We start from the raw sequence: 12,182 nt of genomic DNA on the forward strand, positions 1-12,182 counted from the left end.
TAAATATATATATATATATTTTGTTTTTAAAAGGTAAAAGCATAGTTAAATTTTAATTTTCTTTTATGATTTTATCAAATTATTTTTATAAAAAACATCTTCAAATTATTGAGTTTCAACAAGAAGATTTCTTTTTTTATAATAAAATTATTTCAAACTCGTATTAATTATAAATGATTTTATATGACAACTTTTGCTCTTCTAGATTTAATACTATATTTATTTATCTAAAATGATTAAATTTTGTTTTGTTTTTAAAACGAAGGCATTTGAAAATGCCGCTGGGCCCTACAGCGCCAAGTCCAGGCCCAATTTGCGGCTGCTATTAAAATTCATCCAATGTTCGATCTTTATCAGACATGATTGATAGGGGACCAGATCCAGAATGAAATAGAATATCCGCGGATGAGATAAACGAAAGGCAGAGCATGGCTTACAGTTTTCACCAACCTGGAGCTGAAGCGTTGTTATCCCCACCATCTCGTCAAATGACTGACTTTTGTTTGTAAATCCGACTTTTCCCTCTTCACTTCAGCACCCGTTTGTCGCCGCCCCGTTGAAAATGGGGCACGGCAGCTCCCGAGTTGTCACCTCCGGCTATGACGACGCCCACCACCGTCCCTCTCGGCTATCTCGATTCCGTCGGCGATTCAGGTCCGACCGCCCCAGTCACGGTTCTGACCCTCCGTTCCTTAAGAACATCTCCGCCAACGATTTTGCAGGGATAGCTCGGATCGAGATCATCTGTGTAAGCGGATTCTGACCTCCACACTTTTGCTCTATGAACGAGGTCTTTCGAGCGAACTTTCAATGATGATAGTAGATTGCGCATCATTTCTCAGGCAGAGATGCAGTTCAAGGACCGGTGGATGGCTTGCTTCTCGTTGGGAGAGCGGACGTACCGCACAGAGATCTCGGATCAGTTGAGTTGGACATATTATATGACCTTCACCAAGTCAATCGAATTTACAAAATTTAAAGCTTGATTTTCTATAGTGCTTTCTGTAAAAGTAATGTTAATTTCATGCTTTCTTAGGTTAGGTAGAAAATGAAACTTGTTTGACTGTATAGATGTTGAAATTTCTAGTGTTGGGGGTTGAGTCCGCCCCAGCACCACATGTTCTAGTAATACTACCGAAAGATCACCCGTGGTATGAATACAAAGAAGGTAAATGCTGAGTTTGCTTCCCTGTATCTCCCTGTATAACTGCTCTTGCTTATGCTGTATCCCAGTCATCCTCGTTAATATCTGATGGTTTGCGTTACTCTTCTCTTAGGCTACTGTGCCAACATATGTGACATCAACAATCACTTCAAAGAAAACTGTATTTCCTTACAGACTCTTGAACAGAAAATCCTTTGATATTTGCTGAAGTCCTATCATGCTAAAAACCTCCCTAAATTCTCACCACACTGAGAAAGAAAACTGTTTGATAAACAAAACCTTACCCAAGCAGTTGCCAGACACAAGAAAATCCTTCTTTCTACAAACTGTTTGTTCTCTTATAACCTCTACAATTACCTTTTGAGAAATTATTTTAGCTTAAGAACACTTAGGTAGTATCTCATTCAATTAGTATAGATTCTTATTGCAGTAACACCTTTGTATATTTACAATATATCAACTAGGTCCTCAACACTTCTCCTTCATCTTGTTCAAACATAGTATAAATCCCATCTTGTTATAAATTGATTCAATTCTAGGACCTCTTTAGGATTTAGCTAACGAATTCACTAAGTTATCATTAGAGCTAAGAGATGATGTAAGTATCTTGATACACTTTTTCTTCGACAGAATTATGTATCTCTATGTGTATTGATACCATTGGAAATTAGCTTACATCAAGTCAGCTACCATGCCTACGTGCTTTCACTCCATGCTGGCATCAACAAGCCGACCTCTTGAGCCGAGTCATTCCAAGCTCTCTAATCTGAACTCTCAACTCAAGCTCTCCAACTCTCAAATTTAAGCTCTTTAGCCCAAGCTCCAACTCTCCAATTTGAGCTCTTTAGCTCAAGCTCTTCAATTTGAGCTCTACGGTCTGAGCTTTCCATAAGAGCCACTTCAACTTCATTGATGGATGCTTTAGAGTCTTGATCTTTCGTCTTTGCTTTTAGGGCAACATTGAGATTTGTCTTTTCTATTTCTTTAGGATCTGCAATTCGAGATTTGTGAAGTTCAAAAGTGGAAAACAAATTCTTTAGCGTACTTATCTTAAGATCCTTAGAGATGTAGTATGCATCTACTAAGGACGCCCATTCTGAAGTTCTCGGGAAGGCGTTGAGCGCATACCGGATTGAATCTCGGTTTGTTACCGATTCTCTGAGATTGTTTAACTGAGTAATTAGTTCCTTAATTCGTGCTTGGAGTTGCTCTACCTTTTCTTCATTGTACATCCTCAGGTTTGCTAGCTGGGTTCGGAGAATGTCTTGCCTTGCTAACTTTGTTTCCGAGGTGCCTTCATGAAATTCTAGAAACTTCTCCCAGATATCTTTGGCGGAGTCGTAACTGCCGATTCGATTGACCTCTCGGGGCAAAAGGACGCTGAGCAGATGAAACTCTGCTTTGCTGTTCGCCACGAAGTTGACTTGTTCCTTCTTCATCCACTAATATTCTTCTTTGTCTTTTGGAACTATAAAACTATATTTCATTATTAATAGAATTTCGAAATCTGTTTTGAAGAATACCTCCATCCGATGTTTCCATTGTGCGAAGTCTCCCTCGAATTTTGGTGGGTGAATGCTTGCACTTGCCATCGTCTTGATCTTGATGATTCAGTCGACGGTTAGTCCTTCTGAGACGGTTGTGCTCTGATACTACTTATTAGCGCAGCGGAGCCGGTAAGAGGGCGCAACGTCTGTTAAAAAAAATAAAACAAAACCTTTCTCTGTTTTTCCAACTAAGATTAGTAGCACTATCACAATAATTATAAACTCAAATGAACAATTAATACAATTAAAATAGGCTAATAGGTTTAACTTGGTTACAACCTAGGTGGTTGTTAATTCAAGGCGATTGTAAAGCTCTACTAGAAATATCTCCTTCGTGTAGGCAGAGAAGCCTCTTACAATCTATGAAAAGCTCAGAAAAGACTAGGAAATTGATTACAGCAGCGCCTCTAGCGAGGTGCCAAAGGCTAAAACTTTATCCTTTGGCAACGACTAAAAATCTGGTCAAAGGCGCCTCCCATAAGCATGGAGGGCGCCTTCCATGCTTATGGAGGGCACCTTCCGCCTGAAGGTGGCGAAGGCGCGGGCGTGCCTCGGAGGCGCCTTCAACCCTTGTTGAGGGTGCCTCCAACCGTTTTCATCAACTTCTTTCGCTTTTTTGCTGCTCCGATCGCCTGGGTGATTGCAACCAACCGAAACAGGGTTCACCCGAACCCAATTTTCGGCCTTCTTTTCGAATAGGCTTCCGTTCTGGCTTTTCGTCCCTCGAACGTCATGTACATTCTACTCATCCACCGGTGTATTCTTTCGCAACACTTCGTCCCTCGGATGCACCGAGCCTGTCGGCTCCCTTCCCATGCCATCTTTCTCGTTAGCTGCGTCTTTCGCTCGACTTCCTGTGCTCCTAAGCTCTTGCACACTTAGACACAGGGATCAAAACAAAACAGGACCTAACTTAACTTGGTTGATCACATCAAAACAATCACAAGGTCCAACAGAACCTCTCAGTCGCGCAACGTCTATCCAGTAGATAATGTCATCCATGGTTTAAAGTGCTGCGTCGAGACGGTTGAAACGGGAGAAACATCTTGTTCCGCTTGGCAACCAACACCAGCACGACCCCGACACCAGACCCATGACAACTGCGATGTGTTGTACGACCCCGTGGCCGCAGCGGAGGGGTTGCTCGACCCCATAACAGCAACGAAGGGGTCACATCATCCTTTCGCTGTGGCCGCGGAGGCATCGCGCGACCCTGTGACCAAGGTTTAAAATTTCGACCTGCGCCGAGGTTTCAGTCTCAGACCGGAACGATACGGTTTCGGTATCATATCGTACCGTGCCGATACAGTTTCGGTATTTTTTTATTTATTTATAGTAATTATAAGATAAATATATTTATGGTGTATATAAAAATAAATTGTATATTGATTTATTATAAGTTCTCAATTATTGAATAATTTAATATTGTAAGAAAAAATAATTAAAAATAGTTTTATTTAAATATAATTGATATATCAATAATTTAAATTAAAATGGAAGTATCTATTATAATAATAATAATAATAATAATAATACAAGATATTACTTTATATTAATAATAATTATATAAATTAACTATTTATTCATTTAATTAATTATTAATTAAATAATATATATTTTAAATAGCAAAAAAAATATCAAGTAAAAAAATTTAAAAAAATATCAGAATATAAATATAATTTATTAGAATTCTTTTAAAAAAAATAGAATTTTTAAAATTTTTTTAGAATTTTTAAAGATTTATTTTTAAATTTAAATGAAATTTAAAATAATAAAGAAAATATTAGAATATAAATAAGAATTATAATATTTTTTAAAATTTTAAATTAAATTTACAACATTATTTTTTTCAGAATATTAATTAATAAAATTTATTAAATTTATTTTATTTTTAAATATATTTTTATATATTTTATTAGGATAATTTAATTAGGGTTTATAAAAGCCTCTTCGAAATATCCCACATCCTCCTTAGGAATTGTTTAATTTAATTAATTAAATAAAATAAATAAATATTAAAAAAAGAAGAAAAAAAAATTGCCGTACGTGAGATCGCCCTTCACGGGTGATCCTGTGGGCGGTGTCCGGCGGCGCCGGCAAGGTCGCCGGAAGCGTCCGGCGACGCCGAAGGCGTCACGGGAGGCCACCGGAGGCGTCCCGCGTCTCCTTTGGCACCGACGGAGGCGTCTCGCGTCTCCTCCGGCGCTGCCGAGACGGGGACGCCTCCCGTGCTGGTTTCGGCCGCCTGGCGGAACGGTAAAAATCGCCCGTGCCGGGCGGCACGAAACGGTATTTCATACGCTGCCTGTGACCACTGTAGAAGGGTCCCACGACCATCGCGGTCGCATTGGAGGAGTCACGTGATCCCTGTGGCCATGGCTGAGGGGTCACGCAACCCCGCGGTAACGAAGTTGCGCGAGCTTGCGAATGGTGTCGGATTTCAAATTTTTTAAAATTAAACTTAGGTTAATTATTTTATTCAACTCCTATTTATGATGTAAATAATCTAGAGAGGCTTTATTAAATCTTAATAAAATTATCTAATTAATTTTGTATTTCATTTATTTTAATTTTAAAATTATAATAAATTTTTATTTATTTATTTATCTATTTTCATATCTTTGCCCTTTTTAAAGATTATTTTTTATATTTTTTATTTTTTAAAATATTTATGTTAAATATTTTATTTTTAATTAATATATTTTATATTTAAAAAATACCGAAACTATATCGGCACGATACGATACAGTACCAAAACCTATCGTTCCAGTCCAGGACCAAAACCTTGGCACGAGCCGAAATTTTAAACCTTGACGTCGTCTATGTTCTCTGGTCGATTGGAAGCCCTCTTGTTGCCTAGAGAAGGGTCAAACTTGATCTTGACCCGATTCAGTTGGATCGCTGGATAACATCTTCTATCGGTTGCTTGGAAGCAGTTTCGATCGCTCATATGCTTCGGTCGCCCAGCTATGGTCGCCTGGACCCTCTGACTTCGCACGCCAAGAGTTATCACCAGTCAGTTGCCCGGACTCCCTCTAGTCGCTTGGAATCGTCAAACTTCGCTTCCGTTACGTGTAATGAGTACGATGCAATATTTAAAGTTACTCGCATGTTCAACTCTTAGTTAACCAATCTCGACTGAGTTGCCAAGCTACAAGTCTTAGCTGATTACACTTGGACTTGTTTGCCAAGTTTTAGCTTCTAGCTTATTCCACTTGGATTTATCTCCCAAGCTTTAGCTTCTAGCTTACTCCACTTGGACTTGGTATGTCAAGCTTCAGTTGTCGGTTTACTCCATTTGGACTTGTTTGCCAAGCTTCGGCTTTCAGCTTACTCCACTTGGACTTGTCCGCCAAGTCTTCAACTCTAGATGACTCCACTTGGACTTGATTCACCTAGTTCCTAATTAGGACTTTCTTGTTTAGTTCCCAATCAAGACTTAGCTGCTGCTTGATTCTCAATCAGGACTTCAGATGCCTAGCTATACTAGGACTTAGTTACTACTTAGTTCCCAACCAGGACTTCTACCACCTTGCTAGGACTTTCACCGCCTAGCCTCGTTAGGACTTTTCCTCTTGTCAAGGAACTTTGCACCTGCACACTTGATAACATTTCATCAGAACACAAAGCATATTTACTTTAAACTTAACCATACATTAAAACATAGGTTTGATGTTATGCTCCTAGCTCCAATGACATTTGCCTCCTTATCATTATGACGCAGAAACTTGAGAAATTGAGTTATTACATTCATAGAAAATAAAACGATAATTCAATTTAACAATCAGTCACTGTTACTTCCTTGATACTAGAATAACTCTACCTATCTTGGTGCCAGTGTGGCGTTCAGATCATAGAAGTGTTAATATACTTAACTCCTTGTGTACCAACTTCAAAGTTACTTTGCATGATTCATATTTGTTAATGTAGATTTTTTTCTTAGTTCCGTTCATTACCTTTACTAACCTTGGCCTTTTTGCTTTTCTTCTAAATGGTTTCACTCTATGCCTACAAATACAATGCTGCAGCACTGAGAAGCCCATCTGGAAATCAGTGAGTGTATTGATGCTTGATTTTGTTCTCACCATCATTAGTTTGGCTAGATATTCCTTTGATGTTCGCAATAGTGTATTTTGATGTTTTCATTTTTATTCATTTGTTAAAATGACTTAGATATCTTGTGCAATCATGCATGGAGATATGCCCAATCTCCTTAGCATATCTTCTAGAAATAAAAAAATTCAGTACCCAGAAGCACTCTGCAATATATCATTTTCATACACAGTCCATATGTTAATATCTTGGTTGGATAATATCTTTTGCTGCATAAATCCATAGTTTCCTGAATGCAGGACCTTTGAAAATTGTTTTACAATTTAGAGAATAGAGAGCATTTTTGTGGCAGAAATTGGATTGTGTATCAATCCTATGTAATGCTAACCATGGAAAAGAGAGTCATAAATAAAATGCACACTTTTTTTAACCTTTCATTCCAGTTTGTTATTTAATATTTTAATGAAAAATTGAGAGAAATGCCATTTTATTATGTGACACGGTGGATGGTGATTATTTTCTTGTTGCTAGTTCTCCTGAAGGATTGTGCTTATTTAGATCAGCACCTTTGAAAATTGTTTTACAATCTAGAGAGAATAGAGAGCATTTTTGTGGCAGAAATTGGATTGTGTATCAATCCTATGTAATGCTAACCATGGAAAAGAGAGTCATAAATAAAATGCACACTTTTTTTAACCTTTCATTCCAGTTTGTTATTTAATATTTTAATGAAAGATTGAGAGAAATGCCATTTTATTATGTGACACGGTGGATGGTGATTATTTTCTTGTTGCTAGTTCTCCTGAAGGATTGTGCTTATTTAGATCAGCACCTTTGAAAATTGTTTTACAATCTAGAGAGAATAGAGAGCATTTTTGTGGCAGAAATTGGATTGTGTATCAATCCTATGTAATGCTAACCATGGAAAAGAGAGTCATAAATAAAATGCACACTTTTTTTAACCTTTCGTTCCAGTTTGTTATTTAATATTTTAATGAAAGATTGAGAGAAATGCCATTTTATTATGTCACACGATGGATGGTGATTATTTTCTTGTTGCTAGTTCTACCGAAGGATTGTGCTTATTTAGATTAAGGACTTTGTTTCCTAGTGCCAAATATTGTTTCATACATGATTCAAAATAAATTTTGAAGATTGCACTTCTTTTTCTGCTATCATAGTTTTCTTGTACCCTTGTATAATCGTCTTCTAATTTGTAGAAAATGAATTCATTTTCTAGTTTTTAGTTTCTTTTTTTTTTTCAAAGTAAAAGAATAAACTGAAATTGGAAATAAAATTTAAAAATATCTATCATCATTTTTTCCAATACCATTGTATTAATAATTTTTTTATACGGATGACAATCTTGCCCAAAAATTAGATAAAAGTTATTATAGAAATTTAAGGAAAAAAAAATCAAGATAGCAATTATTCATAACCTGAACAATGATTTTCTACCCAATAGAAGTTTGCATTTCTTCATCGTAACATTTTCTGATTCTGGAACATTCTCCTTTTGTTAATTTCAAAACTAATCATTTATTGTTATTATTTTTAAAAATTAAAATTCAGGTCATGGTATCTCATATTTTCTTTTGTTCTTATATCCATTCTAGGAAAAAAAGGTTCCGCTGGAAAGGGATGGACCTCATGTAGCTCGTATATCTGTTTTTGAGGTATCTTGTACTTGGAACATTAATAGTGTTTCTTTTCTGTTCTTCTGTGGTTTAGCAATTCGTCTAATAGTATATTACTTCATATTAGTTGGTTGTTTGGTTTGATTTTCTAAGAGCTTTCGTTCATATATGCATTTTCATTTTTTGGATAATGAAATAATAATTCTTAAGTTTATCTCTTTCTAGTCTCCGGGAGTGCTTCCCATTTGCTATTCAACTTTTGTTCTGAAAATGGATATGCCTTTGATAAGTTTAATATGTGAACCAACTTAAATTATTAGGTAGTTACCCTGATATGATTGTTGACATGGATACACACGAGGGTTAGCAGTTTGAGTACAAAAGATGGACATATAGGAAGTCACAGAATCAGCACAAGCTGAAGGCAGTGACGTGGAAGCAGTCTCAGTTGAAGAAACAGTCAAGTAGCGCTAATTAAGATGCAAAGTAGCGTAGTAGTGGGACAATTATGCTCACAGTTGCAGGAACCATCATGTAAGTGGTAGTAGTCTTGGTGCTGTGTAGATAAGTGATAGTAATTTATTTTTTGTGTGTGAATACTGAGGAAAGCAACAATAATTTATCTGTGTCAAAGTTTAAAATATCATTCTGTGTTGAAGGCTAGGTCTATTTTTAAAGTGGTATGGTTTCTATTGTGCCCATGCAACATACTTATACACCTTTAAAATGTTCTGCCTTTAACTACCACATGTTTACCTCTAAATATAAACATATGACAATTATAATTTTTCAAATTCAATTTAATTAAATTTAAGAGTAACAAGTTATAAAAATATAACAAAATCTCAAATAATTATTTTTCCTTCTTAATAGCAAGATTAGTGTTATATATTGATTCTTGTAACATTTTTATGAGATAAATTCTATTATTTTCCAACTTATATTAAAATACTTCTCTTACAATATTAGTATTTGAATTAATTTCTTCACATGTCCATCTTATGGCTATCCCATATTTTTACCGGTTCGTCTCCTCCCTAATGGTCGAGCCATGAGAAAATTTATTTGCTATTGCGATTAGCACCTCCATGAATATTTTTCCTCTATCTCCTTTTCTATGTTGGTTCGCATTAAATACCACTGGTCAATTTAGTTGGCATTTGGTATCTAAGCCTTTTGCCCGACTAATTTTGGGGGTGACTAGCCTCCCCACGGAAGTTTCCAATCAGCTACCAAGGTAAATCGGGAAAGTACGCGTGGAGGCCTATCCTGACAGCCAACATTCTCAGGTGTGCTACTCTTCAGGAAAAAAATCCCTCACGGTGTGCCATAGTTGAGTCTTGAACTTTAGATGCCTGGTTTGCTGCGAATTAGCCGGTGATGCTGTGATCACTCTTTGTTGCTCTTGGCTCAGTTGCAATTGCAAATGATCATGCTGCCTGGATTCTGTTCGCAATAGTTGGGGATGATTATCCGCTGCCAATGGATGCTCCACAACAACTGGGTCTACCACTTCCACTATTGAAAGTTGATTTGCAAGATCTTCACCATTTGTGGTCCCACCATCTACCGCTGGGATACTTGAGGTCGCCATCTGTACCTTGAAAGACGTCTTCCTCGTAAAGATTGCGAGCGCTTGCTCACTGCATTTGCAGCCGACCTTGTGTGGTGTGGTGGATCCTTCTAGCAGCTCTCCTTTCGATGGCTAATTCTCCAACATCCCTCACAGAAATCCGGCATGACTTCATATATTATCTCCAAATCAAGATAAACTCCCGTGGGCAGTGTCATTGGAACCCTCTTAACTTTCTCACCAATTACAACAACCTCTACCAAGAGACAAGCAAAGGTTAGTCTTTCTCAAGTTTACGTCAGTTTGTCGGTGTACAACGGCTGCCCAATCTCCGAGCCTATCCAGCTAAGCACCTTTGGTGTCCAACAGTTCGAAGGAAGACCGTGGATCTGAACCCATGCTGGAATGAATCTCCTATCCTCATTGAAAAGAAAATAGCTAGACATGTGCTTTAGGAATAGAGGAATTCCGAAAGCAAAATAAGGGCCTCCAAGCACAACTTTCTCCCGGTCTTTAGCTGTAACAAACCTGTAAATTATCCAGCCGCTCTTGTGTATGAAAAACTTATAGGGTAGCCTCCATCTACGAGCCACAACCTCCACACCATCCTTCCTAGATGTCGTCCCATGAAGCAACTTACCAAGCACTAGCACATTGATTCCTCCACAGATTCAATTTCATCATATTCAACCTGTATTCTTTTCCTAGTGGTCTCGTGCTACTGTAGGTGCATCGCCATTTTTGGGATCACAGCTACAGCTTATGCACTTCCCTTCACCTTTCCAACTCCTTGGGGACCAAGACAGATTGGTGATTGGGTTTGGGCCCTGCTTACAGCATTTCCTTGTCTCCTCCTTGCCATTTTGGTGCAAGAGCCAAATGGGAGGTTCCTACACAGGCCAGACAAGAACCTGCCGCCACCCAAAATAGTAATGACAGCCTGTTTGGTGTCTTGCACCCTCCTGCAGCTGCCCCTGCATGTTCAGACCAGCCAACAATTCCCTTGTCCTGTTGTGGACCAGCCATCTCCTCCCAAGGCCAAGAAGAGCTCCAGCGATTGCTGGAAAAAACTTGAAAACGGAACCACAGCTTGTTTGCACCAGGAAACCAGAAACCCAGCAGAACACAGCTGCTTCTTCTCACCGGAAACCCAGAAACCCAATCGTTTGCTTGTACAAAGAAATCCCAGAACAAAGCCTTCCATGAACAGCAACCCAACCCAGAAAACCAGGAAATAACCCAACACAAAACAGACATGGGAGAGGAAGAAATACCGGGGAGAGGGAATGTGAGGGACATGGGAGGGAAACAAACCTCACCTTCACATACCAACCACTGACCAGCAACCTCACTCAACTCTTATATTTTTTATTCCATTGCATATTGCTTTAAATTAACCTTGCTAAATCTTTGGCAGGATTCTTTAAGTGTTAAATTGCAGGAATGTTCACTATTCTCTCCCCTCTATCTATCTCACCATCTCACCTACTAATTTTAACAAGTGGTATCAGAGTTAGGAAGTTTTGAAAAACTTAACCGCTAATCAAGCAAGGTGCTACATAGCTTTAGGGGAATTTTAGTTCATGGAAGAGGAAGATGATGCTATATTTCTGACTCAAAACTGACATGACAATAATTGTTAAAAGGTTATGATTTTCCATTTGATAATGATGGAGAACTGCTGTCATTATCTAGGTTGACAAAGAAACAAAGAGAAGAGCTTGTTTCAGACACCAAAGCAACATTAACACTTGCTAAGGCTCTCTCTAATAAAAAATGAACAAAATTGGAAAATACTCAAATGATAAGGAATTATGGAAAAGGTAATTGCAATGCATGAAGGATCCCCTATATACTCAATTGAGCAACTTTAAGATGCTAAAAGAGAAATGGTGGCTTAAATGCATTCAAGATACAAGGAGATCATGCACCTACTCATTGGCATTGGCGAAGAAATTTTGAATTAGGATCTTCTTACAATGCACTCAACACATTCCCATGAACTTTATATTGGAGTTTAATGATAAATGACTACTATCTCGTGATAAACCTCAATGTAAGTACTCTTGATGAGTTGTTCTCAAAAATGTAACTTCATGTGTCTAGGAATCCAAGGTTGAGAAGGAGGAAGTCTACAAGTTAAGAGACCATCAATAAAGTACTCTTGATGAGTTGTTTTCTAAAATGGAGCTTCATGTGTCTAGGAA

The 12,182-nt window shown here is 37.8% G+C and overlaps 1 protein-coding gene across 3 annotated transcripts in view; it reads left to right on the forward strand.

The window, feature by feature from the left end:
• Nucleotides 1-389: 389 nt before the first annotated feature.
• Nucleotides 390-12,182, forward strand: part of LOC122041048 (phosphatidylserine decarboxylase proenzyme 2-like) — a 136,791-nt gene continuing 124,998 nt past the window's right edge. For 2 of the 3 annotated variants that reach the window (XM_042600584.1, XM_042600586.1), the window contains exons 1-4: nt 391-748; nt 843-922; nt 6,741-6,765; nt 8,382-8,441. In XM_042600584.1, coding sequence (XP_042456518.1) covers nt 563-748; nt 843-922; nt 6,741-6,765; nt 8,382-8,441 — 351 coding nt within the window. In that variant the 5' untranslated portion in view covers nt 391-562. Of the gene's footprint in view, nt 749-842; nt 923-6,740; nt 6,766-8,381; nt 8,442-12,182 lie in introns of all 3 variants that reach the window. The other variant, XM_042600585.1, reaches the window with a different exon arrangement.

This window comes from Zingiber officinale, chromosome 2A, assembly GCF_018446385.1.
Source record: "Zingiber officinale cultivar Zhangliang chromosome 2A, Zo_v1.1, whole genome shotgun sequence".
In the NCBI taxonomy this organism is placed as follows: Eukaryota; Viridiplantae; Streptophyta; class Magnoliopsida; order Zingiberales; family Zingiberaceae; genus Zingiber; species Zingiber officinale.